Raw genomic sequence first — 27,890 nt, 5'->3', positions numbered from 1 at the left:
ATTCCCACTCTTTTTGTTGTTGTTGTTGACAGGCAGAGTGGACAGTGAGAGAGAGTGACAGAGAGAAAGGTCTTCCTTTGCCGTTGGTTCACCCTCCAATGGCTGCCACGGCCGGCGCTCTGTGGCCGGCGCACCGCGCTGATCCGATGGCAGGAGCCAGGTACTTCTCCTGGTCTCCCATGGGGTGCAGGGCCCAAGCACTTGGGCATCCTCCACTGCACTCCCTGGCCACAGCAGAGAGCTGGCCTGGAAGAGGGGCAACCAGGACTAGAACCTGGTGTGCCAGCGCCGCAAGGCGGAGGATTAGCCTATTGAGCCGCGGCGCCGGCCCCCACTCTTAATTTTTACAAACATCTATTTTCACTTTACTTAATACTTGTAAGGTTAACCCTACACTAAGTTCAACAAACAGTATGAAGAAAAAAACACTGTCTCTCAACAGTAGAGGCAAGGTCTGTAAACAATCATCATCTGTCCTCATTCTGTTTGCTCCGTTTCTGGAAGCTGCCCAATCCCAGGGGAAGAGCCAGCCAGCCCACCATAGCATTAGCCTACACCTGCCTTGCAATTATTGGAAAGAAGGAGAGCTCGGGGCAGGCGCTGTGGCGCCAGTGGGCTAAGCCTCCATCTGCAGCACCAGTTTGTATCCTGGCTGCTCCTCTTCCTATCCAGCTCTCTGCTATGGCCGGGCAAAGCAGTGGAAGACAGCCCAAGTGCTTGGGTCCCTGCAGCCACGTGGGAGAACCGAAAAAAGCTCCTAGCTCCGGATCAGCTCAGCTCTGGCTATTGCAGCCATGGGGGCAGGAGTGAACCAGTGGACAGAAGACCTTTCTGTCTCTCCCTCTCTAACTCTGCATCTGAAAGAAATAAATAAAATCTCAAGCTGACTTACCTCAAACGGTAGAGTTAGAAACATACCAGGGGATTCCAATTCAATCCCATCAAGGTGGCATGTACCAATGCCATCTCACTAGTCCCAGTGATCAATTTCTGTTCACAATTGATCATAATGATAGGACTAAGAGCCAAAGGGATCACATAAACAAGAATAGTGTCTACAAATACTAACTGATAGAATAAAAAAGGGAGAGAATGATCCAACATGGGAAGTGAGATACACAGCAGACCCATAGAATGGCAGATGTCCTAAACAGCACTCTGGCCTCAGAATCAGCCCTTAAGGCATGCGGACCCGGCTGAAAAGCCCATGAGAGTTTTTCAGGCATGGAAAGCCAAGACACTCTGGGGAAAAAAAAACCTAAATGAAAGATCTCCGTGAGTGAGATCCCAGTGGAAAGAACGGGTCATCAAAGAAGGAGGTACCTTTCTCTGAAGGGAGGAGAGAACTTCCACTTTGACCATGGTCTTGTCTAAATATGATTAGAGTCAGTGAACCCAGGGGGCTTCCATAGCCTTGGCAGCTCATGACAAGAGCCTAGGGTGATTACTGATGCCATAAACAAGAGTGTCAATTTGTTAAGTCAACAACAGGAGTCACTGTGCACTTACTCCTCATGTAGGATCTTTGTCCTTAGAGTGCTGTACATTGAGATTTAATGCTATAACTAGTACTCAAACAGTATTTTTCACTTTATGTTTCTGTGTGGGAGCAAACTGTTGAAATCTTTACTTAATGTATGCTAAACTGATCTTCTGTATATAAAGAGAAACGAAAATGAATCTTGATGTGAATGGAAGGGGAGAGGGAGTGGGAAAGGGGAGGGTTGCGGGTGGGAGGGACGTTATGGGGGGGAAGCCATTGTAATCCATAAGCTGTACTTTGGAAATTTATATTCATTAAATAAAAGTTAAAAAAAAAAGAAATAAAATATTTCCAAAAAAAAAAAAAAAATGAAGAACTCACTACCCATGTAAGGGACTCTGACCAGACCCAGAACCTCTGGTGGCTACCAGATCAAGTGTTCAGCATATGAGGGCTGGTTCTGGCCCCTCTACAAAATCTCCCCCCACCCCATCTCAGAGAGGGTCCTGGACACCAGGACTCCTCGAATCCCTAGCAATTCCCTTGTTTTTTTTTTGTTGTTGTTGTTTATTTAGATTTATTTATTTGAAATTCAGAGTTACACAGAGAGAGAAGGAGAAGCAGAGAGAGAGAGCAATTTCTTCCATCTGCTGGTTCACTCCCCAGATGGCCGCAACAGCTGGTTCTGCACAGATCCGAAGCCAGGAGCCAGCAGCCTCCGCATCTCCCACACAGGTGCAGAGGCCCAAGGACTTGGGCCATCCTCCACTGCTTTCCCTCGCCACAGCGGAGAGCTGGATTGGAAGTGGAGCAGCCAGGACTCAAACCAGTGCCCATATGGGATACCAGCTATGCCACAGTGCCAGCCCTGGTTTTTTGTTTTGTTTTGTTTTTTAAAGTCTTATCAGAACAAAACTGAGGTGTTGAAATTCCAGGGAAAGGAAGGAATTTTCCAAGCATATCTGGATGCCTGTGAAGGGAGAGCATCCTGGAACCCATACTTCCCTTTCTCTCAAGCAGGCTTCCAAGTATCCGGTCAGGTTGCTTTGGAAATGACATTGAGAGAGAGGAAGCTCTGACCTCCACGCAGTGCAATCAGGGAGAGGTCTCAGGCCCCAGTCCTCTCACCACCCACACGGCTTCTCTGCAAGTACACATTTATTTTACTTAGCTCAGAGCTCCCAACAAAATCATTCATACAAAGACGTACTCAAAGGACATCAAATTATTACAAACTTCCCTTCAAGTTCAATTTTACAACAGACTATTAGAATAGTTGGTACTTTTGATCGATTTTTAGTATAGAAAAACACATGTTTACTGTCAGCCATCTTTAGTTTATGGTACACTGCTAACTATACATTGTTGTAAGTATACAAGAGATTTTTACAACTTGTTAATCTTGAATGATTGAAATTATGTCCAATGAACAATCCCCTGGTTCTCCCTCCTATGAGCCCTTCACAGTCACCATTCCACTTTCTGAGACAACTTCAGATACCTTGTGCAAACAGAATCAGGAAGTATTTGTGTTTTTGTGATGGGCTTACTTCACTTAGCATAATGTCTTCAAGGTTCATCTACGCTGTGTAGTATATGACAGAATTTCCTTCTTTTAAGGTTGACTAATACTCCATCAGAAACTGAATTGTTGAGCTGAAATGAATTGAGCACTGAATTAACATGTGCCAGACACTGTGCCTGGCCTCAAGAAACCACAGCTTCCATCAGTTCCCTCTGATGGAAATATACATGAGTCACATGTGGAACTTCAAATGACCTAATAGCCATGAAAAAGAAATAGTAAAAATTAATAATGCATTTTAAAAACAACATATCTAAAATATATTTCTGCTTGTAATCAATATAAAAATCACTAATGGGGACCAGCATGGTGGCACAGCTTAGGCTGCTGTTCATGGCACCAGCATCTCGTATCAGCATGCTGGTTTGAGTCCCAGCTGCTCTGCTTCTGATCTAGCCTCCTGCCAATGTGTCTGGGAAGGCAGGCAGTGCACAATGGCTCAAGTGCTGGGGGCTCTTCCAACCCATGTGGGAAACCCAGATGGAGTTCCTGGCTCCTGGCCTGGCCCAGCCCAGGATGTTGCAGCCATCTGGGGAATGAACCAGAGGATGGAAGATCTCTCTCTTCCTCTCTCTTAATCTCCATCTCTTAATCTTCCATCTCTGTTACTCTGCCTTTAAAATATGTAAATATTTTAATACTCATTTATTTTAATTCATATTTTTGTGTATATTGTATACTCACAGTAAATCTCAATTCAGATTATCCACATTAGTACTCAGTAACCAACAGGGTTGCTAGAGTATTGGACAGTAGAGGTGTAGCTTAGAGACAGATATGCAAGCATGACTTATAGGATCAGGAGACTTGAAATTTACAAGGGACAAACACAAGACCTTAAAAAAATTCTAGACTTGTCAATTCTACTATAAAACATCCTTTCCCCTGTAAAATGGATTAAAGTCTACGATTAATAATTCTGCAAAGAATGCTATTTTTTTCCTTCTGTCACAAGGAAACAAGCCCAACATGAATGGTGTCATGCCTCCAGTTTAATGGCCTAGAGACGACTTCCTAAAGTTTCACTTGCGGCCGACTTACTTTGGGAGATATGCAAAGGAAAGCAAGTATCAACTTGCTTGTGGCCTCCATTGCTGTGATAAGAAAGGCAAAAGCACTCATGTTGTCCCATTCAGCGCAACCTGACCACTTGAGTGTGTTTCACAATTCAACGCAGTCTCCTTGAGGAAGACAAAGCAGTTGGCCCAATGATAATCAAGATGTGCTCAAAGAAGAAGGGGCTAAGAATCAAGGAAAATAAATTTCCCATTTTGACATAACAGCCTTGGGGGTGGGGTGGGGTAGGAATGGGTTAGCAAGGAGCAGGCTCTATGTCTAGGGCAGAAGCAAAAGGTTCAGAGGTGGGGCTGTGCTAAGGTCAGCACTAACTCCCTAAGTGTCAGGAAGATCACAGCCTCAGACTTTCCCAGGCTGCACCCTGACAGAGCTGCAGTATGTTCCCCTCACGGTCCAAGGCCAAGCTTTAAAACCACAGCTGTTCTCAGGGGCACCCATATGGTCGAGACGACATTGTCTTGCAGGGACAACTGAGAACACAGAGGAAGGATGCGCTGGGTCAGATTCTGCACTGGATCCTGTGCAACAACTATTCTCATCTTTCCTCCCCATATTTGTTTGCTGTGCTTGAGCCTTCAATTCTGTTCCCCTATTTGGATGAGCAAAAGTCTGCAATAACCTAGAATCATTGAAAAGCCACTTTGAAAAAACCAGACAGCCTGGAAGCTTGGATATGAGCCAAAGTTTTTTCCCTGTACTCTAAGGTTCATAGAATGTCAAAGCAGGGCTGGTTTGATTCATTGCTACAAAGCAGAGGAGCCAGTCTGCCCCTGGCTGCTCGACCCCTGATATTGGGTTTGCCCTGGAAATGTCATATGGAAAAGTATTCTCAATCCATACAGGCGGGCTTGAGCTGCTACAACACTCGTACTGTTCCAGAACTCTTTTCTGTGAGCTTTTGTGAAACAGGGGAGTTAGCTGATGGCATCTCTGATTGTATTTGAATTATGCAATGAATCCAAAATTCCTGAGCCCAGGCCTACTCATAGTAAAGGTAAGATCAGTTGTCATCTCGCCCTATCAGCACTCTCTGGACCCACAGAAGTATTTGCATAGGCAAGTGGCTTTCTCTTGTATCGCATTTCCTAAGCGTATCACATTTCCTATGTAAAGTTTAATTCTCAGATTAACGTCCCTTTCAGTGGTGAATTTTCTTTCCCTCCGTGAGTGGGTTTGCTGCTAGTTGCAGCGCTAGCTGAACCTGAGTCCAGAATTCTTTTCTTGTGTCTGTGCTGAGCATATGGTGGAGTCCCTGGAATCGCAGACCTGATTTATTCAAAAATTCCGCTTTCTAGGTAACAATCACCACTACCTTCGAGCTCTTCATTCCTGCGTGCACACCAGCATTTTGCACGCGTTGGGAAGTAGGCCGCCTTTATTTCCTGTGAGAATTCTATAGAAGAGTCTCAGTGACGTGGGGACAGAGTGGTATGTTAGAACCAAGCCACAGAGAAACCACTCCTGCCCACACCCCAGCTTCTCAGCACCACACGCACGGACCCTAAGGTGCAAACCTGCTCCCGTTCCTACACGCAAAGACGGCAGGGGTGTTAGTATCACTGCCTTGTCAACAATTTGGCAGTCGTGTTTCTTCACGGAACACAGAGTGGAAGGAACTCGCAAGCAATGGCTTCTGATAAGCCGTGGAATGCAGAGTAACTCTTTTCAATTAAATCTCAGTAAAATTACAGATCACACATGCTGCAGAATTTGGGGGGCCACTGGTATGTAACTGGAGAACACAATCTGCAGTCAGGGAATGCTATGTGTGCCCTAACAGAAGAAAGTGCCCAGGGCAAGAGCGACACAGAGGAGCCACAGAGCGGGCCCCCTACATGGCCCCTAGCAGTTGCTCAAGCAAAGGGTGGGGACGTGTGTGTGCTGGGGGGGGGGGGGTAGGGCTGCTGTTTGAGATGGAGAAAAAGCAGTGCACACATTCTTCCACAGCACAACTGCTGGCCATATAGACAACAGTCCTATCTGTGACCGGATGAACACAGGGGCCATTATGGGAAGGCACCACGTGCCACTCAGTAGCTACTTGAAGGCTGACAATGTTCTTTCTCATGCCACAAGCATCTTTTTTGTGCCATCTTTGCCAGTTTGTCTTCTGACCACGTATCGCAAATGTTGGGAGGCTGCGGGATGTCGGCTCTCAGATTTAGCTTCCAACTGCATAACACTTAATTTTCTCCTTATTCCATCTTCCCATGAATTCAACATCTGGAAACACGACTGGTTTTGTGTCTTGTTCTTTCATAACTGAAACTTAGAGTCCAGGCAATAACTTCATAAAATTCAAACGTGGTTAACTTTTCTGCAGAAAAGAGGAAACATGGGGCTCCTACTCAGTTTATTCGCTTGGCCATTTCCTTGCCACAAGCTGAAATGACACAGGTCTGTGGCTTTATTTTTCTGGAATGTGATTTCAGGGTGAATCTAAGTCAACAGTTGGGAGCCTGGCCGGCACCGCGGCTCACTAGGCTAATCTTCCACCTGCAGTGCTAGCACCCGGGTTCTAGTCCCGGTTGGGGTGGCGGTTCTGTCCCAGTTGCTCCTCTTCCAGGCCAGCTCTCTGCTGTGGTCTGGGAGGGCAGTGGAGGATGGCCCAAGTGGGCCCTGCACCTGCATGGGAGACCAGGAAGAAGCACCTGGCTCCTGGCTTCGGATCGACGCAACGCGCCAGCCGTAGTGGCCACTTGGGGTGAACCAACAGAAAAGGAAGACCTTTGTCTCTCTTTCTCTCTCTAACTCTGCTAAGACCTCTGTCTCTCTTTCTCTAACTCTGCCTGTCAAAAAAAAAAAAAAAAAAAAAAAAAAAGAGTTGGGAGCCTAGAGGAGGCGAGAAACAATTGAATGAAGCCCCCTTCCTTTGGAAATGGGGAACTGTGATCCAAAAAGGCCACTAAGGAAATGCAAAGGCAATTAGTTTCAGAGCCAGGCTCCTAACCTTGCCTTACGACCAGCAGAATCCAAATGAGTCAGAAATGCTAGGTACCAAGGTAAAAATAACTGAATGCCTGCACGTTACTTTTGGGAAAAGCAGGTTTTTACCTTTTTCCCTACATGTTTCTCTCTGGGTTTTTTCTTATATCAATAATGATTTTTATAATCTCTTATGAAGAGAAGCAAGTGTGTTTTAAGCATAAATATTAACATGGTTTCAGTAGAAATGGTGAAGAAAATGGATCAGTTCCTCCAGGCACAATCAGCTGTAGTCATCAAGTGGTGTTCAACAGCTGGGAAAGGGAGTCCGTCGAACAGCAGGTCACTGAATTAGTTCCCATCTTCTCACAGCTCAGCACTCAAGGAACATGATTTTGACCAGTTTCTATGGGTGCTATCCTATGCTACACAGCTTTTCCTTTCAGTATTGATAAGGTTATGACTACTTGAGCATTCTATAGAATTGAAATGGATTCTGTTGCTGGTTTTGTATCTCCTGAAAATGAGTTTTGACATATCATAAGTTCATAAGTAAATCCAAAGCAGGATCATGCTGATATTTTGTGAGTCAGAAATTTTAAAAGAATTCTGACCTTACTTAAGGCAGATATCAGATGAATGAGTTTTTTTTTAACCCTACAGATGCAAGTTACTGTTGACGTCTGTATTTCCTGTTCCTGAATTGAGGGTCCTGGCATATTCTCAAGTGATCATTTTATTTACATTTCACATGAACTGATGTGTTATATGCAGGCCTTATGTAAGCTTAGGACTCTCTAAAACTATTGAAAACCACATTCCTCCAGTAAATATTTTAACATCTCTCAATGTGATTCTTAATGTAAATGAAAGCGGAAAAGCTATAACAATGCCACAGACCTGTGCTTCCTCCACGTCCCTACACCTATCCAACATCACTGTGCCCTCAGTCAAACTATAAAACCAATTTTAATTATTGTATATCTTTGAGAATGAGGGAATTAACACAACATCTTCCTCTTTAAAGATGAGTTAACTGGGGGTCCTAAAAATGGAGACAACTTGTCCAGGATCAGGCTAAAGGTCAAAACACAGTGAGGAATGCTGGGATTGAAACACCTTCAGCCTTGCGCTCCTCAGCCTCTTCACCTGTTTCAAGAGACTCTCAAAACAAAAACAAAAGAAAGTGAAAAAAGAAGTCAAGCTAGTCTCCAATGTTCTTCTCTTCAACATTACTGTTACTTAAAAATATCATATCCCCACAAAACAAAGTCATGCACAAAACTCAAACTGTCTACTCAGAGTGTAGTCTGGGTCTTGTTCCTCTTTCTCCTGCTTTCAAACCATGAGCGATGATGAAGTCCGTGTAACAGCAAAGAGCATGGCAACAGTAACAAAAAAGCTGGCCTTTACAAGCAAACCTGAAAGGAAAATCTACAAGACCGAATCATATAAAATGGACTGGAAGACTAGAAATGGAACAAATGGGCTGCCATCCTAAAGAAAAGCGTAGTTTTTAAAAGTCCGTTCATAGAAATCATATTCACCTGGATTTTATTCAAGTGACTCATATAACTTTCAAAAGCCAATTCAAACTCAGCATACAGATTTTAATCCACATTTATGGTGGTCTTTTCTGTAAAAGGGAAACTTCCAAGGGTGGAGAATGACTGACATCCCTTCTGTAAAGGAATCCTGTCTTGGCCCATGTCAGCACACAGCATCATTAAATGAAAGACTAAATGGTAACACTGCATATTTCAATGGGGAGCCAACTATACAACTTGGAAGCCTCTTATGAATGTTACTTTAAAGAATGACATCAATTTAACCTTTTTATGTTAGAATAATCTAAATTAACTTATCATCTACAACTATGCTGTTCAATATAGCAGCCACTAGTCCCATGTAGCTATAGAGCATTTGCAATATGGCTAGTCTGAATTCAGATGTGCCCAAATTTAACATTGGACTTTGAAGACTTAGCACTTTAGAAAAAGTTTCATTAGTAAATCTACAGTTTATTTATATTTATGCAAATTATTTGTATTCCTATTGATAGACTTATCTATATTTAAATTCTATTATCACATTTGTGTTTTATATATAAATCTGTTATGGTTCTTATTTTATATTTGATTACATTTTATGTTTAAATATTTCTTTTTATATTTTATATTGACATTTTGGCTATATTGGATTAAATAAAATATATTATCAAGTTAACTTCTTCTGTAAGCTTTTTAAACTAAAAATGTTTTATTAGTATGGGTTGAGTATCCATTCCTTAAATGTTTAAGACCAGAAATGCTATATTGGCATTCAAAAAATTTTATATTGTCCAGCCTTTCAGATTTTCAGATTAGGGATACTCAATTTATGCTAGAGGTGTTAAATTACAATGTGACTGCCATTGTAGTTTTGTTGACCAACTTTGATCTAAGACACTAAGGAAATACACAAACTTAAGAAATTAATACCATAACTTAGGTCACCAAAACTCTATACTAGATACAGAACCTTTAAGCATTTATTTCTGTCCAGAATCTCTGATGGTCATTTTGCCTAAGATACCATTACAGAAATAACATCTTTGCATCTCAAAAAATTCACCTGAAAATAATCAGTCCAGTTAAGAAATGAGAAAAGGACCTTAAAAGATGATTCTCAAAAGAACACAAATGGCCAAAAAATATATGAAAAAAATCTCAATATCACTAAGCATCAGGGAAATGCAAATCTTAACAATAATGAGAATGTCAGAATGACTATCATCCAAAAGACAGTAACAAATGTTGGCAAGGATGTGGAGAAAGGGGAACACTTATACACTGTTAGTGGGAATGTAAATTAGTGCAACCACTGTGGGAAACTGTATGGAGAGTTCTTATAAAACTGGAAATACTTTCTATATGATCTAACAATTCTACTCCTGGGAATATACCAAAGAGACATGAACACATTGTATTGAAGAGATACCAGCACCACAATGTTTATAGCAGCACTGTTCATACTAGCCTAAATGTGGAATCAACCAAGTGTCCCCCATCAGATGAATGGGTAAGAAAAAAGGACATGTGTGTGTATACATATGTGTATTTATGCATATACACACACACACACTAGAATATTGTTAAACAATGAAAAAGGATGATGATGCTACCATTTGTAAGAAAATGGTAGAATTGGAGGACATCACGTCCAGTGAGATAAGCTGGGCATGGAAAGACAGGTACTGCATGTTCTCCTTTGTAGGTGGGAACTAACATTTTAAAATATCAAAAAAATAAAACAAAAAAGAAATGCCTATGATGTCAGTTTTGCTGCAAATAATGCTTTGTCAAACTTCATCTAAAGTTTTTGTCAAACTGTAAAGAATTATGCATTCCAAGTACTACTCTAGTTTTAATGATTTAGTGACTATTTACAAATTTACACGAGTGAATGTATCTTTCATGTGATCATTGTTTACAGCCCTTGCCTATTTTCCAGTCAGCTACAGTCCTTTTCTTTTACTTTTTATTTGTTCAGCTTTTTTTTTTTTTTTTGATAGGTAGTTATAGAGAGAGAGAGAGAGAGCACGTGCACGCGAGCGAAAGGTCTTCATTCCATTGGCTCACTCCCCAAATGGCCGCCATGGCCGGCGTGCTACGCCAATCAGAAGCCAGGAGCCAGGTGCTTCCTCCTGGTCTCCCATGCAGTTGCAGGGGCCCAAGCACCTGGGCCATCCTCCACTGCCCTCCTGGGCCACAGCAGAGAGCTGGACTGGAAGAGGAACAACCAGGACTAGAACCCAGCACCCATATGGGATGCCGGCGCCGCAGGCGGAGGATTAACCAAGTGAGCCACAGCCCCGGCCCTTATAGTAGGTTATTTTTAAAAGGCCCAAATCTGTGTGCAGGATTGCACTATTTATTTCAAGATAGATTCACACAAACAATAAGTGATAGTCCACAATAATGGGTGGACTACCATGAGAGCACTTGACAGCAAAGTTTATGCAAAACAGAATTAAGTGATCTGCATTTTGGTGCGAAAAATTTTGAAATCCATTCATACATTCTTCATAACACTTTCCATGAACTTTCCAGCACATGACATTTTCCATGAACTTTTCTGAAGATCCCTATGTACCTTTCAAAAATTTTTTTCAGCAAAATAAACTTACCTTTTAATTCTATTTTCCATGGACTTATTGAAATTCCCTGGTCTAAAACCATCCAAATGAAAAGATAAAGACAATCTCTCCCTTTGCTTTTCCTCCAATATTGAATATAAATATAGCCACAAATTGATAGACATTTATTTATAAATAGAATATACATAGTTTTATATAAAGATATGTACAGTTAGTAATACATACATGTGGAAGAAGACAACAATAGTGTGAATGTAACAGTTACTACTATGAAATTACAAGTAACAAAAGATCAGCAGTCAGAGGGTCAACAGAGACACTAAGTTTACAAGGTTCTCTTTAAGGTTACTTCCCAATAGAAAGCCTCTGAAAGAAACCATCAGTGCAATCCTTAGGATCCCACAGGGTTGCCTCACTGAGAGCTAGGACAGAATGTTCAGGCCGTTCAATGCAACCTGCTCTTTTCTCCGATGAAGGAACGGAGGCCCAGGACTGACGAGAACGTCCCAAGGCACAGAGTGAGCCTCATCTCATTCATCTGAATCACGGAGCTACACAGACCCCAGTGTGCAGCTCTGCTGTGCACCGGTCCTGCATAAGAACCACCCCAGCTCCTTTCCCTGCAAGTGGCATGGATGCACCAAGCATCAACAGCAGGGAATTCAGGTGGGGAGGCAGGAACAAGAAGAGGGTCTTTAAGGCAGCCGCAGAGGGCAGCAGAAAGGGAAAGCTCTGCACCCTCCTGGACGCCCACCTAAGAGAACCACCTCCTACGGGGGCCATCTAGTCAGCGTGATTTGAGAACCAATCAAAGATTCTGTTTCCAGGTTCTGTCTGCCTTCTCAGAGGACAAGTTGATGGGATTAATAGCAGCAAAGCCCAAAGCTTGTAAAGCACAGGACCGGTTGTTTTGCTGGGGATCAGGGCCTCCGGGCACGAACCTGGTAGGGCAGGCCCGGGTGGAATAACCAGGAAGCTGCACAAAGGCACTGAGCTCCGGGTCAAGGGGGCAGAGCAGACAGAAGCAGGAAACAGAGAGGAAGGAGTGGTTTGGCACAGATGCAACATTTACCTCCTTGACAATGATGCCAGGGCTGCAAATGGCAACAGTGAAGAGATGGCATAGGGGTGAGGATGCTCGATCCTGCACAATCTCCCTTCTCATGTACTGTAGGCAAGCGTGGCCCTGGCACTGCACTGGGCACCTTCTCCCCACGGCTTCCACTCCCCATTCACTGCAGCTCACTTCTTTGGACCTCTCCAACACCATGACCATCACCACCGTCTCCTCAGAAGGTCCCCACAGGTCAGCCCCATCCACGCCAGTCCCTCCATTATCCTCCTTTTGTTAATGTTAATTGGCTTCCCTTGCCCTCTGCACTCAGCTCAGATTCCTCGGCTTCTTTCCCCGTCTCATTACCACTCTCTTCCTTCTCAGTGCGGTCAGTTCTCCCAAGCCCCTCAGTCTGGGTACTTTCTCTCCCATCCCAGAGAAAACCTCTGCCTGTGGATCCAATCTAAGTGTTCACTCTGTGGAATGTTGACTGCGCTCGCTTCCTTCCTGAGGTCTCCCTGTCCTTGGTGTCCCGGGAAGCTCTCTCCACACTCCAGGTCTCTTCATTAGCTCTTCCTTCTCTGCACCCACATCTCAGATATGAGAGATCTGCAAGTTTCACTTTTGGCCACTTTCTAGCACCGCTCACCTGCTCTCTTCGGGTGATTCCATGAGGTTCCATGGGATCAGCCACCTGTTGGACAACATCAGCCGCCAACACTAACACCTCCACCCAACGCTGGACCCGTACTTCCATCCCCAACTGTGCTCTTCACCTGGATGTCCCACAGGCACTTCAAATTCAACACAGCTAAAACTAAACAACTCTCCATCTCCACTCCTAAATGGTTCTTCTTTCTGCAGCCCCTATGCCAATGACCAGCACTAAAGCCAGCGAGAGGCCTAAGGTGTAAGCTGGACCTCACTCTTACCCTTTACAGCCTGAATTCAAGTGCTCTGTCTTCCAACTCCTAAAAAGCAGTTAGTCGAGGCCACAAGAGGCAACATGACCCCTGTGTCTACCCTATCTTTTCTACCATGGTCTGAACTCTTACCATAAAATGCAAATCAAATCATCCTACTCTCCTACTTAACATGCTCTGATTGCTTTCTCTTGCCACTACAGAAACTCCACTACGTGGGCTGCTGCAGGATTCTCTCGCCTCGATCCAAGCAGGTGGCATCTCTGCCAGCCCACAGCTGCTTAGCGAAGCCCACCAGCCCCTTCCCCTTGTGACTCCGTTCCCCCAAAATGTTACTATACCTTACACAGAACTATTCCTTCTGGCCATTTCAGAATGCTACAGCTTCTGTAAATACGCTATGTCACTCCAAGACTTTGAGGCGGTACTTTCCACCAGAAATGCTGTCCCCTTTGTCCAACTGGCCAACATACAACTTACTGAGAGACTCTCCCTATTCAACATATGCCCCACTATCCCCTCTCCTCCAGGCTCTCCCTCTCCTGTCTTCCCCACTGCACTCCCTTCACTCTCCTGCAAGGGGCTAACTATACCAACCAGTGTCTCCTGCGCCAAACTGTAGGGCCCTCTGAGCAAGGACCCTGACGTTCATCTCTGCCTCTTAGGTATTTACTAACTACGTGATGGACAAAGGGTGATTAGCAGGCACTCAACCCCATCTTCTCATCCCCACATCACTATGAAGGTGATATCAGACCATTCTGCAAATGAGAAAAAATGCTCAGAAATGACGAGGAACTTGCTCAAAGTTAACAACTAGAAAACTGCAGTCTGCTGTTGACCCTGAGCTGCTGTTTGTAACCACTCTGCTCTACTCTGGATGGAAGTTTGGTTAGTGAGCTGTTTCTATAAAACTCATCTCTCTCAAACCCATTGCCTGGATGGCACTAGGCACAACAAAACCTGCATCGTTGTTGGACTCCTGGGAGCTATCAAGCCCCTCCCCAATAAGGAAAGGGGACCCCATTTATCACAACTAGCTCCTCGGTCTTCGGCTAAGCATGCTCTGCCCCAGAGGAGCATCTCACAGGAGCTGGCTCTCATCTCGGTGCTATTAGGTTTCCAATATGGTGTCCACACCCTGTGCTGGGAATGAGAATTGGGATGAGCGGTTATGATGATGGTGAGTCATTCAGTAGATTTTAATGTGTGTGCTTTCGGTAAACAGTTGTAATACTTTGAAGTCATTCCTTGTACAAATATCGTCACTATCAGTCGAAGACCTTTCTTCTCTCAACTTGAGACTCCTAGGGTTAACCATGACTATGACCTACACACTCAAGGATCCATCATCGAACATATACATTGTGTTTCCCACTCCACAATACTATACTGCATTCAGTTAACTTTTTCAGTCACCTTATTTTAATTCCATGTATTTAGAATTAAAATTGACCCCTGCAAATAATTCTAATATAGTCTCCTGTTGTCTACTAACACTTCTGCCATGTCCACATCTATCCAGCACTAACTGAAATCAATACACTGATTAATGCAGTTAACCCTCCCAAGTCACAGGTGTCCAGACTTGCCCAAGGCTACTCAGAGAATAAGTGACAGGCATGTACGCCACGCTCCAGACACAAGGGCTACTTGCCAATACTCTCTCCTTTAACCCTGGGACTCTGGACATGTGGGCACTCTGTTGAGACCTCCCTCCCACTCTCAAGCCTGATTCACCTGTATTTCTATGAGTATTGTAAGGCTCAACTCAACAGCCACTCCTCTGCAAACCTCACCTTTTCTCTGCCTTCTCTCTGCCCTGGGCCTCCACCTCCTCCACGCTCTCACTGAAAGGTGACTGCCAGTTGGCCCCACTTCCTCCCTTTATGAGGCTGGACATTCCTCTGGAACATCCTACAGGCTGGCTTCCCTCACGTGATTCCCAGTAGTTAGCACAGCACAGGTCCACGCACACACAACAAAGAGACTCACTAGTCTGATCTGGTCAAAGACCTGGTGAATGATACCCTCAGGCTCGGCAGGAGGAACTGAGAATTCTCATTCGGAGCCAGCTTGTTATAAACTCCGCCTCTCACCAGGTCTGCACTGGGACAAGCAGTGACCATGAACAAAGGAAGCACTCCTTCTCTAGCACTGAGGTTTACGAGTCACTCACACAGCTGCTCGCCCTCTCCACATCGCAAGATGACATCACCCCCCCCCCCTTGCAGTGAGGCTCAGTTATCAATTATCAGCAGTCACTGGCCTATAGTCACACAGGAGGCAGGCATCTCTGCCAGCTCACAGCTGCTTAGTGAAGCCCACAAGCCCCTTCCCCTTGTGGCTCTGTTTCCCCAAAACGTTACTATACCTTACACAGAACTATTCCTTCTGGCCATTTCAGAATGCTACAGCTTCTGTAAATACGCTATGTCACTCCAAGACTTTGAGGCGGTACTTTCCACCAGAAATGCTGTCCCCTTTGTCCAACTGACCAACATACAACTTACTGAGAGACTCTCCCTATTCAACATATGCCCCACTATCCCTCTCCTCCCAGGCTCTCCCTCTCCTGACTTCCCCACTGCACTCCCTTCACTCTCCTGCAAGGGGCTAACTATACCAACCAATGTCTTCTGCGCCAAACTGTAGGGCCCTCTGAGCAAGGACCCTGTTTACCTATTTAAGATACATCTCCTGAATTAAATATGTGTGTAAAACCAAACAGCCATACTTGAGCTATTAATGATTATGAATTGATTCCATTCCTATGATATTCCCTACACAGGATGTTTCAAAAATACAGACTGAAGCATGCATAGCACACCCTGTAGTGCAGGGTCATTCTTACCCCACAGAGAGTCACTGATGTTTGTGAAAATAACTTACAGCCAAAAAACAAAACCAACAACAACACACAAGTAAGCAAAAAAAAAAAAAAAGAAAGAAACAACTCATGCTAATTTGTTGGATGTTAGAGTAATAAAAGCATGGCCAACTAAGATTTGAGTCCAAAGCAGTTCTACTGTATGCATTATCTAAGGCAAATCATGCCTGTAATCTTAGTTTTCTAATCTGATGGATGTGGGATTATCACACCGATTTATCTTAACGGGGGTGGAATGCCAAATCGGATCACATTTGCCGGAGTGCTTTATTAAGGAAGACACAGTAGTTCCTTTGAGAGCACGATGCTGAGTAGTTCAGAGCAGCGTTTCTCACACAGCGCAGAGTCAGGGCATCTGAGCTACAAGAGCTGTTGCGGAACAGCAGATGGGGGAAGCCAGGCTGGGAATCCACACTTAACAAGTCCCCAGATGATCCTCTGGGGCACTGAAGTTTGAGAAATACCAGGTTACAGCAATGCTTCTCACACGTTAAGGTGCACGTGGAGAACTTGTTGAAATGCAGATGTGAATTCAGGGGTCTCCTGGAGACGGGTGAACGTCTAACAAGCTCCCAGGGGAAACCAATGCTGCAGGCCCATGGACCACATCTGAGTGGCAGGAGCTTGGGGGAGAGCTGTCCCCACTGGAACAAATTAGCTTTGCTTTGTTCCTGGACCACAGATGCACCCCCACAACTGCAGAGTATCTTCTATAAAGCCCAGGCTCTCGGTATTGGTACAAATTCACTTGCATTACTCTAAACCAAAGTTGGAACACATCCCCAGCACAAGTAAAGCAGCGGCATCTTTGCACGTATAGAGAGCACATATGCTCAGCATGTGAATGAAATTTCTTGCAACAACTTGAGTCCTGTTCACTGCGCAAAGCATGGCACATATACTGTCTCTAATCCCTACCACAACCCCACGATGCCTACCATAGCCCTGTTCTATAAATAAGGAAGTGATGAAATAGTGACTTGGAAAGCTTAAGGAACTTGCTGGAGGGCAACTGGCTAATTAGCTGTTGCAGCTGGGGTTCTGATCCTGTTCCATTCCAGACCCAAAGCCTGCATGTGCTCTGTTTTCCTGCATGGTGCTGGCTAAGACTGTGGTGTAAAATCTAGAAGGATGGGAGTCAAGGACAACATGGGCAGCACGCACCTCCACTACCAGTCTGAGTTTAACAACTCTGCTGAGGTTGCATCTGTAGGGGTGAGGATAAGGCTCATTAATTAGCTATCAAAATTCTCCCATGGACACACATATGCAGACAGCATCCTTGACCATGGGTCTCCTAAGTCTGAAGATGCAGGCAGAATACAAAGGACACAGGTGTCCTGTACACTGATCATACACACTGCCACCCACCTTAGCTTCCAGTCATCAGGTCAGTCAATAAAGAGAAAATTCTTCGTGATTCCCCAACCTCTCCTGGATCTGAGATCTCCCTGACCCTAAAGTCAACACCAACACCGACCTCTCACCTCACAGTCGCCACCCCTCCCTACCTCTGATAAAACCGCTTGTTCCCGGAAGGATGTGCAGTTGGGTCAAACTCTTTGAAACTGCAGCAATATTATAGGGTTTCAGTAAAAAAAAATTCTATACTTTTCTTAAGGTTGATGGGGTGGGATACACACAGCAATGAAGGTTCCAGAGAAAGCAGTCAGATGGATACTCCAGTGTACCGAAAATAAGGGATGCGGCTAGAAAACACACCACCTAGGCTATTACCGGCATCTTCAGTGTCCACTGATCCCTGAGTGGACAACCCAGGGTCGGTTTTTCAACCAATTACCAGGAGCACTCTGTAACTTCACTGCTACCTTTTCAAAAGATTCTTCTTTAATAACACTGTAACTGTTTACCTATTTAAGATACATCTCCTGAATTAAATATGTGTGTAAAACCAAACAGCCATACTTGAGCTATTAATGATTATGAATTGATTCCATTCCTATGATATTCCCTACACAGGATGTTTCAAAAATACAGAAAGCTAAAACGAAATTCTTCAGTTTGAAAACTCACTACAAAGAAATTTTAGGATGTGTGCGCTTGTGTGTGTAACAAAAAGTAGGCAGCACGGATTTCAAACTATGAAGCATTTCCCATTTCACTGGAATCCAATTTGAGAATATTCCATAGAGTCGTTACTGAAATGTATGGAGAGAAGCATGTTTGCAATGAGTCAGAATTTATAGGACCTTCCCTCCTCTGTTCAGGGTCATTCTCAAACCAGCTGGTGATACATTTTCCAAGCCCTGGCTGACAATTTTTGCAATTACCAGAACCGACTTCCTACATCCGTCACCCGGGTTCATTGACAAAATCCTGTCTTGTGCAGATTTTCTTCACCCTATCTACAAGAAGAGACATGATTCTCTTTCTCAACTATCACACAGGCACTGCTTCTCGCCAGCGGCCGGCCGCGGCACTTGCTAAGATCCCAAAGAGAAGCTGAAGGACTTGGGGGGAATCCGAGGGAAAAGGCCCCGAGGAAGCTCAATGGAGAACCGCTGGGGGAAAGGCAGACATAATAGCAGGATATGCTGCTTTCTGGAGGAAGCAGGAGCTGCAACAGCCCCAGGGCAGGAAAGGCGGAGTCGGCAGCACCCAAAGGAAACGGGCGCGCCAAGGTTTGCAGGAGCTTGGCCTGCTGAGGGTGGGGGGCTCCTGCCCCAGGCGGTCCCAGAACTAGGGAGCACCTGGCCCGCGAGGGGAGGGGAGCAAGCCCAGGCCTCCAGGCGCTGACGGTTACCAAACGGTTCCCATCTGCTCCCTGCCGCCCTCGCCAAAGACCGGCCCGGAGGCACAGCGGCAGGTGAACTTGTCAACAAGTCAGCCCTGGACGCAAGTCCCTGCCAGGGGAAACCTGGGGGTCCTGGGGCCTGAGCCGCCGGGGAGCCGCGGCGCGGTTCAGCGCGGCGTGGGTGGGTGGGGTGGGTGCGGGTGTTCCCCGCGCCGGGGCCAGAGGTGGGGCCGGAGCCGGGACTCGCCCTCCCGTTCCCCCGGGGCTGACGCACGCTCTCATGGCGCGCGCATCCTCCAGACCTGCCCAGGCCGGAGGGAGGCGGGGGAGGGGAAGCCGACGCAGTTCCCGCACGGGGGGAAAGGGGCCGCCGAAGGCGACCTGCCTGTCACCCGCCGGCGCCGCGGGGGACACGCGAGGCAGCCCTGGATGGCGGCCCCGACCGCCGGGCGTCCCCTGCTGCAGCCCGCAGCCCGCCCGGCGCGCCCCCGCCCCGGCCCCGGAGGGCAGGTACCTCGGAGCCCCGGCCCCCGGGAACCTCGCGGCCGCGGTCGGAGCGTCCCTGCGGCTCCCTCACCCGACGTCAGCGTCCGCAGAAGGCCGGGGAAGGGGGCGGGGGAGCGCAGGAGCCGGCCCTTCCTGCGGCGGCCGCCGGCAGCCGGAATCGCAGCCGGAGCAGTCGGTGCGCGCCGCAGCGCAGCGCAGCGCAGCGGCCGGGGGGAGCCGGCGGCCGCGCCTCTGCCGCCCTCCCGCCGCCGCCTCCTTCCCCGGGACCCCTCCCAGCGGGGCCGCAGCACCTGCGAGGCCGGAGGAAGCGGGGCGAAGGCCTCACCTGGCCTGAAGCGGGCCCGGGGACGAGGAGAGTGGGTTTCCCTCTCTCGGTTCCCTGGGGCCTTCCCTGGACCCCCATTTCCTGGGGTATCCCCGCTGCGTTCATTCACGCAGGGTGACCCCGCCCCCGCTCTCCCGCAGGTGTTCCACGTGTCCATAGCATTTGCGTCACAATGACCTGGCCACAGGTGGGAGCTGTAGCAAACGCCCCAGCTTTCCCCGGTGCCTGCCTGGTGCGTGGGTCTTGCTTACATGTTAAGACTGCTGTGGCTTTAAGGGACAGATGACTTCGTGGCTACAGTGCTAAGGAACGGAACAGAGGTCTACACCTGAAAACCGACTTTGGGCTTACAGGGGAAAGGTCCAGAAACACACTCTATTCCCACCTATCTGTCTTGCTTGCTTTATTGCCACTTGTAATCGGTTTCTTTTTCTCTTAGCATTTGTCACCGGGAAAGAACCAACCCCTTTTTTTTCCTGGACTACCTGCAGTGCACGGACCACGGGAGCAAACGGCGTTGGAATAGGTGCCTCCTAATACTACCTGAGCTGGCATGGGACCCCCTTGTGCTGCGGCTCCCTCCCACCTTGTGTTATAAGCAAATACTGGCTGAAACAATTTAACAGGATGGGGTGGAAGATGCTCACTGGGCAATGCTAAAGCCCTCAGCTAACATGCATGGGGTGCCCATGTGCCAGTCCTAAATTGTACTTTTGCATTAACCCTTGCAGCAACCCAATATTCAGTGTGAAATGATCCTTCTTTGACAGATGAACACACTGCCCAGAGTGCCACCAGGAGACTGCCGAACGCTGGGGTTTAAAGCCATGGTTGTCTGAACCAGAGACACTTAGCTTAATCTCCAGGCAGAAACTGGTGTCTGGCCAGGATGATGGAGAAAAAGAATTGAGGGAGAATACATTGACATTCTTATAGACAGGTAATTAAGTGGTGCAGATCTGGAAATTTATGTAACTTTTAAAGAAACACTTTAGAGACTGCTTATCATAGATTTGATCCTGTCTTAGTATGGGCAAAAGCACAGAACTGATGAAAATCAGACCATTAGTAAATGCTTACAAATGAGCCAAGAGTGAATGTGGTCTACAAAACAGCCAATTATGGAGAAACTAAGATCTTGGAGAAATTCCGAGAGAGAAAAGCATGGCTCCTGTATATTTGGCTTTCCCAAGAAACATTCAAATAACCCCTACAGATGCTGAATGATTTCTGTTTGTAAGGAAGGAAAAAGGCAGAAAAGGTCTTTAAAAAAGAGAAAGGCTAAGAACTGTTAACAGATTATTATTTCTAATAGAATGAAGTGCTATTTTTTATTATTTTTTATTTTTGACAGGCAGGGTGGACAGTGAGAGAGAGAGACAGAGAGAAAGGTCTTCCTTTGCCGTTGGTTCACCCTCCAATGGCCGCCGCAGCCAGCGCGTTGCGAACGGTGCACCGCACTGATCTGATGGCAGGAGCCAGGTACTTATCCTGGTCTCCCATGGGGTGCAGGGCCCAAGCACTTGGGCCATCCTCCACTGCACTCCCTGGCCACAGCAGAGAGCTGGCCTGGAAGAGGGCAACCAGGACAGAATCCGGCGCCCCGACCGGGACTAGAACCCCGTGTGCCGGCGCCACAAGGCGGAGGATTAGCTTAGTGAGCCACGGCGCCGGCCTTGAAGTGCTATTTCTAACACAGTTAGTACTCAACAAATGTTGGCTAAATGAAACCCTAAGAAAGGAGTAGAAAACACACAGGAAAAACAGTATTTCCTGCTCAGTAACGGTCTCCTTTCCACCAGCAGTGTTCCACTGGTTACATGAAAATGTGTCAGAAGCCCCATTTATCCAAGGCTGACTTCAAGGCAGATACTGACATTTGTTACAAGAGATCCAGAAGAATACCAACCCTGTGTGTTCAAAGTACCCCCTCAACATGCAGATCATGCGGGGAAAAAGCACTGGGAGAGTGAGTGGAAAAGCCGATTTTTGTTATTCCTTGGGTTTCCTTCTACTTTTCCAAAGGCAAAGGTGGAAAGGTCGGCTTTGACTGTAACACCTCTCCTGGTAACAGTCAGACTCAATGTGGAGACATAACCAAGTGTGTGAGGGGAGCCCTGCCTGGGCAACGTGACACTGACATCCCCTGGACTCCCACAGGGCTGAAGAGAAAATGTTAACCAACTTTCCATCGTTCTCAATTTTGTTCTAACACGTAGTACAATATTTGAGGAAGGAAACAATAAGTTATTGTTCATTCTGCAACCCAGGCGCTCTTCCTTTCTGTTTAACGACTTGTCCATCTGCAGGGTATCATCAGGTTGTTTGTCTCGCAGAACAGGCATGAGATGCTTACGAGAAACTAAAACAGTTTCTGCAAAGAATGGCTACCGAGTGGTGGGATCTGAAATTAGAAAGAAAGAAAGAAGGGGCATTTTTCCAGCCTGCAGCAGGATGACAAGGAATTTTTTAGTCAACTTTTTTTTTTTTTTCTGAGTTTCCCAAGTTGAAGATGTTCTTAAAGGACTAACTAGATTAGGAAGTTTGTTTGGCTACTATCCACAGATGCTGTAAATCACAGTGGGTAGACTGGGATAGGAGTTGGTGTGTTGCCTGGTGGGGTGTTCTACTCTACCCTCCTCAGCAAAGGACTGTTTAATGTTAAAATCAGGTGAGGACATGCAGAATAGGAACCCTCTGCACTGCTGCTGGGAAGGTAAAATGATGCAGCCAACTTGGAAAACAGTCAGGCACTTTCTCAAACAAGTAAGCAGAGTTGGGGCCGACCTTTTGGTGTAGTGGGTTAGGACCTTACCTGGGACACTGGCATCCCATATGGGCATCAGTTCAAGTGCCAGCTGCTCCACTTCCAAGCCAGCTCCCTGCTAATGGCCTGAGAAAGCAGTGGAGGGTGGCCCAACTGCTTGGGCCCCTGTACCCATGTGGGATACTCAGAAGAAGCTCCTAGCATCAGCCCAGCCCAGTCCTGACTGTCACAGCCATCTGGAGAGTGAAGGGAGTGAAGAGTATGATATTCTCTCTCTCTCCCTAGCTGCCTTTCAAATCAATAAATAAATCTTCAAAAAAAAGTAATCATAGAGTTACCATAGAGCTCCATCATTCTACTCCTAGGTCTATACTCAGGAGAAATGAAACCTTGCGTCCAGACAAAATTTGCACAGAACAGTCTATAGAAGTATTATTCAAAATAGAAGGTTGAAACAACTCAACTCTGCATCAGTGAACAAATGAACAAACGAAATGTATATTCAGTGATAAAGTATTATTCAGCTATAGAGTAATGAGGTACTAATGTATGCTACAACTTAGATCAAACTGAAAAGCAGTATTCTAGGGAAAGAAGTCAGAACACTTCATGTATTATATTATTTCATTCATATGAAATTCCAGAATGGGAGACTATAGACATGGAAAGTAGACTGGTGATCATTTAGGGTTGAGAGAGTAGGAAGTGAGAGTTAAAGCATACAGGGTTCCTTCCTTTCTTTTGAGAGAGGAAGAGAGAGAGTGAGAGAGAGAGAGAGAGGGCCTATCCACTGGTTCACTCTTCAAAGAAGACTAAAAAAACAGCAGGATTTCCGAGCTGAAGGAGACTATAAACATCTGTCTGGAATGAATGACAGAGCATTCATTTGCCCAATGGTGCCCTTTCCCCAAGGGAAAACATGTTCCTGCCTCACTTGCTTATATTGGCTGAGAGTGTAGAACATTTAGAACATTAAAATGTATACCAACAACTCATTGAAATGGATGACATTACATGGAAGTGAATGCTTTGTGTATTCAAGTCCATGTATTAATTCTATAAACACATACATATACATGAAAAACAAAGATAATTGATTCAGTCAAATCTAGACAATGTGGAATGAATAATAAATCAGAGATGGCCTATGGATTAAGTTCCACTTGAAACAAATACATATTCCATACTTTAAGAATAGGACACTGTTCCAGCCTCAATAGATGTTGTGCATTACTGACTGAATACATTTTACATTACCTAAGAGTGAAAAGACGGGAAAGCAACTTGGCCAAAATTATCAGCCAAAAGATCCCTTAATCTCATGAAGCCCATTTTCTGAAAAACTAATTTCCTTTATGAACTATTCTTAAAATTAAATTGCTGATTCAAAATACTAGCATTAATTTGAAAATGTCTCAGAAATTACTGTGTTTTTTTTTAATCTTTTATTTAATGAATATAAATTTCCAAAGTACGACTCATGTGTTACAATGGCTTCCCCCCCATACCGTCCCTCCCACCCACAACCCTCCCCTTTCCCACTCCCTCTCCCCTTCCATTCACATCAAGATTCATTTTCGATTATCTTAATATACAGAAGATCAGCTTAGTATACCTTAAGTAAGTATTTCAACAGTTTGCTCCCACACAGAAACATAAAGTGAAAAATAATAGATGATTTTTTTTAAATGATGATGAAATCAGATCAGACCTATTGTCATGTTTAATCCCAGTGAGAGTCAAGTTGGGAATTGATAATTTCTTTCTTTTTTTTTTTTTTTTTTTTTTTTTTTACAGAAGATCAGTTTAGTGTACATTAAGTAAAGATTTCAGTCGTTTGCACCCCCATAGAAACACAAAGTGAAATATACTGTTTGAGTACTCGTTATAGCATTAAGCCTCAGTGTACAGCACGTTAAGGACAGAGATCCTACATGAGGAGTAAGTGCACAGTGACTCCTGTTGTTGACTTTACCAATTGACACTCCTGTTTATGGCATCAGTAATCTCCCTATGCACCCGTTATGAGTTTCCAAGGCTATGGAAGCCCCTTGAGTTCTCCGACTCTTATCTTGTTTAGACACGGTCATAGTCAAAGTGGAGGTTCTCTCCTCCCTTCAGAGAAAGGCACCTCCCTCTTTGAAGACCTGTTCTTTCCACTGGGATCTCACTCACAGAGATCTTTTTGCCAGAGTGTCTTGGCTTTCCATGCCTGAAATACTCTCATGGGCTTTTCAGCCAGATCCGAGTGCCTTTAGGGCTGATTCTGAGGCCAGAGTGCTATTTAGGACATCCGCCATTCTATGAGTCTGCTGAGTATCTCACTTCCCATGTTGGATCACTCTCCCCTTTATTTATTCTATCGGTTGGTGTTAGCAGATACTAGACTTGTTTATGTGCTCCCTTTGACTCTTAGTCCTTTCATTATGATCAATTGTGAACTGAAATTGATCACTTGGAGTAGTGAGATGGCATTGGCACATGCCACCTTGATGGGATTGAATTGGAATCCCCTGGTATGTTTCCAACTCTACCAATTGGGGCAAGTCAGCCCGAGCATGCCCCAAATTATACATCTCTTCCCTCTCTTATTCCCACTCTTATGTTTTAAGAATTAAGGTATAAAGTGGGACTGGCATGCCAGAATTCTTTTGGTTTTTTTGTTTGTTTATTTTCTTCCGTTCTTTATTGGAAGGTAGGTTAGGCAGATGGGGTAGGGAGTGGTTTTGCTTCATCTTTAGTGGTATCCTCTATCAGTACTAGGCTGTCAGGACGAAATATTGCTCCATCCCATCCTGTTGTCATTAAATCCAGTTCTATGAAATTCATCATTATCTGTTTGTGCCTACCTTAAAAGGACTGTTTTGGAAGGTAAATAGTTTGATTCTGCTTAATTAAAATAGAGATAGCTATAAAGACTAAGATTTTGTTATAAAGCCACAGAATTCTGCCAAAACTTTTGTACAATAGGAACTTTCTTTCCTACCATCAACACACATCCAATGGATGGACCCGAGTTATTTCTCTTTATGTCCTGTTATATTTAGCTTCTTAGTGATCATAGAATTTGTTCAGCATCCAGAAAAATGAGATAATTCATATATTTTGGTTATTGTGTGTATGCTGTTCTTACACTGAAACTATTCCTGGAAAAGATCACATTTACTTTGTGTGTGTGCTTCAGTTATTTATGAAGGCCTAATTCCTTTTTCATACACACACAAAGTATATATAAATATATGTAATTATTTATTTGCAAGCAGAAGACAAAGAGAGCATACTCCTACCCGCCCATCTGCTAGGCCAACCCCCAAAATGCCTGAAAAGGGTTGGACTGAGACATGCTGCAGCCAGAAACCTAGAAGCCAATCTGGGTGTCCCATGTGGGCACTGGCAGGGGAGGTCAGGGACCCAACTACCCCATCCATCACCTGCAGCCTCCCCCAGTGCACACTAGCAGGAAGCTGGAATCGAGGGGAGAGCCAGGGTTCAAACCCAGGCATTCCAATAAGGGATGCAGGTGCTCCAACCAGCACCTTAACTCTTATGCCAAATGCCTACCCATTTTACTTCTTTTTAAACAGCTTTATTGAGATATATCTCACATACTGCCATTCCTAATAAATTATAAAATACACCATTTTAATGGCTTTGTGTATATTAACAGATACATGTATGCATCACCACTGTTAACTTTAGAAAATTTTCATCACTTCGAAAAACCTGGTGCAATGTTTGGCCTAGCAGTTAAGATGCCTTTTAATTTGCCCACATCCTGAGTGAGAGTACCAGGATTCAATGTCTGAGTTTAGTCCCGAGTCCAGGTTTGGGATAATGCAGACCCTGGAAGGCAGTGGTTTTGGCCTTAGAAATAGGTTCCTGCCTCTCCTGAGGGAGACCAGGACTGAGTTCTCAGCTCCAGGCTTCAGCCCAGCCCTTTCCCCTTTGGAAGTAATAAATGTGCTCTTGGTACCTGTCCCATAGCAGTGGAAGTTAAGGTAGAGCCTACACTGTTATTAATGTCTTTAATAAAAGCCATTCACATAAGTCCCTCTAAAGCTCACCTCATTAGCAAGGGGTGAATCACTTTCCATTCAGAGTTGCAGGAAGATTAAGATGAGACATAAGAATGAAATTTATGGGAAAAAATAAATTATTAAAAATTATTAATTATTAATTAATAAATTATTAAAATTGTTTGATATGTATTTGAAGAAAGGGGTGGGCCTTTGGTCCAGTATTTAAGACTCTGTTTGGGATGCCAGCATCCCATATCAGAGTACCTAGGTTCAAGTCCTAGCTCTGCTCCTATTCCAGCTTCTTGCTAACATACGCCCTGGGAGACCTGCATTGAGTTCCTCACTCCCAGCTTTGGCCAGGCCAGGCCCCACTGTTACAGGCACTTGCAAACTGATTCTCATTCATATCTTCTCTCTCTCTCTCCCTGCCCCCCAGTAATAAAAATACATTTTAAAAATTAAATAGGGTGGATGTTATGGCACAGTGAATTAAAATACCACTTGGGACAGAGTGCCAATTCGAGTCTTGGGTGTTCTACTTCTGATCCAGCTTCCTGCTTATGAATCCTGGGAGGCAGAAGATGGCTTAATCTCTACCAAGAGAGACCTGGATGGAGTTCCTGGCTCCTGGCTCCTATCTAGCCTAGCCCAGGCTGTTGGTGAACATTTGGGGAGTGAACCAGCAGATGGAAGTGCATGCTTGCATGCGCTCTCTCTCTCTCTCTCTCTGTCACTCTACCTTTAAAGTAGATGAAAATTAACGTTTTTTAAAACTTAATAAAATGAAATTGAGGTGTAGATTAAATTTTATTGGCAAAAATGAATATACTTGGGGTCAGCACCATAGCGGGTAAAGCTGCCACCTGCCTTGCGGGCGCCCATCAAGTCCTGGCTGCTCCTCCCCCGATCTAGCTCTCTGCTATGGCCTGGCAAAGCAGTGGAAGATGGCCCAAGTCCTTGGGGTCCTGCGCCACCATGGGAGACCTGGAAGTAGCTCCTGCCTCCTGGCTTCAGATCAGCACAGCTGCGGCTGTTGCAACCATTTGGGCAGTGAACCAGTGGATGAAAGACCTTCCCCACCCCCGCCTCTGTATCTCTAACTCTGCTTTCAAATAAAATAAATAAGTCTTTTAAAAAATGAATATACTTATTCCTGAATTGTATAATCCTTAATAATGAATAGGGGGTACTGAAGAACATTGACTAATTACGATGACCAATAAGCAAAGTGTTTGTGATATCCTCAAGCAAACTTGTATGTGAACGTGAAAAAAATAGAACAAATGTTTAATTAGTAGCATTAACTTTTGTTAATTAAAATTAGCTTCCTCTCTGTTAAAATTAAGCCTACAATCAAAAGAGGAGGCTTTTTTTACACTGGAGAGAAAGGCAATTATTCTCATTGCTATACCAGCTTAGAGTTCCACATACATCATAGAGCT

General features: G+C 45.0%; 2 protein-coding genes across 8 annotated transcripts in view; one reads left to right on the top strand and one right to left on the bottom strand.

Annotated features, from left to right (window-relative positions):
- ICA1 (islet cell autoantigen 1) overlaps positions 1-19,819 on the bottom strand; it is a 155,825-nt gene extending 136,006 nt beyond the window's left edge. The window contains exon 1 of one of the 6 annotated variants that reach the window (XM_008261686.5): positions 19,663-19,819. The gene's annotated coding sequence lies outside the window, so the exon portion shown is untranslated. Of the gene's footprint in view, positions 1-19,344; positions 19,581-19,662 lie in introns of those variants that run through there. The other 5 variants (XM_089315687.1, XM_051853319.3, XM_008261687.4 and 2 more) reach the window with 5 other exon arrangements.
- Positions 18,724-23,860, top strand: LOC103349464 (uncharacterized). 2 transcript variants are annotated; one of them, XR_016222700.1, is made up of 4 exons: positions 18,724-18,902; positions 20,102-20,213; positions 20,433-20,602; positions 21,465-23,860. XR_016222700.1 is itself a non-coding variant. In XM_089315689.1 (3 exons), the coding sequence occupies exons 1-3, from the start codon at positions 19,111-19,113 to the stop codon at positions 20,499-20,501; spliced, it is 411 nt and encodes a 136-aa protein (XP_089171815.1). In that variant the 5' UTR covers positions 19,023-19,110; the 3' UTR covers positions 20,502-20,602. The 2 variants fall into 2 exon arrangements, 1 of the variants encoding a protein (XP_089171815.1); XM_089315689.1 differs by lacking the exons at positions 18,724-18,902; positions 21,465-23,860 and adding an exon at positions 19,023-19,340.
- Positions 23,861-27,890: the final 4,030 nt, after the last annotated feature.

The sequence above is a fragment of the Oryctolagus cuniculus genome, chromosome 16 (genome assembly GCF_051225735.1).
Source record: "Oryctolagus cuniculus isolate XC-2025 breed Fujian yellow rabbit chromosome 16, ASM5122573v1, whole genome shotgun sequence".
Taxonomy (NCBI): Eukaryota; Metazoa; Chordata; class Mammalia; order Lagomorpha; family Leporidae; genus Oryctolagus; species Oryctolagus cuniculus.
Note: the sequence above shows the minus strand (reverse complement) of the source record. Positions and strands in the feature narration are given on the sequence as shown.

What these genes read in the sequence shown, in the direction of transcription:
- LOC103349464 (XM_089315689.1), top strand. Translation starts at nt 19,111, where the DNA reads ATGGCGCGCGCATCCTCCAGACCTGCCCAGGCCGGAGGGAGGCGGGGG. An exon ending in GCCCCGGCCCCGGAGGGCAG is followed by an intron (nt 19,341 to 20,101) that starts GTACCTCGGAGC and finishes TTTTTCTCTTAG; the next exon opens with CATTTGTCACCGGGAAAGAA. An exon ending in TCCTAATACTACCTGAGCTG is followed by an intron (nt 20,214 to 20,432) that starts GCATGGGACCCC and finishes CTTCTTTGACAG; the next exon opens with ATGAACACACTGCCCAGAGT.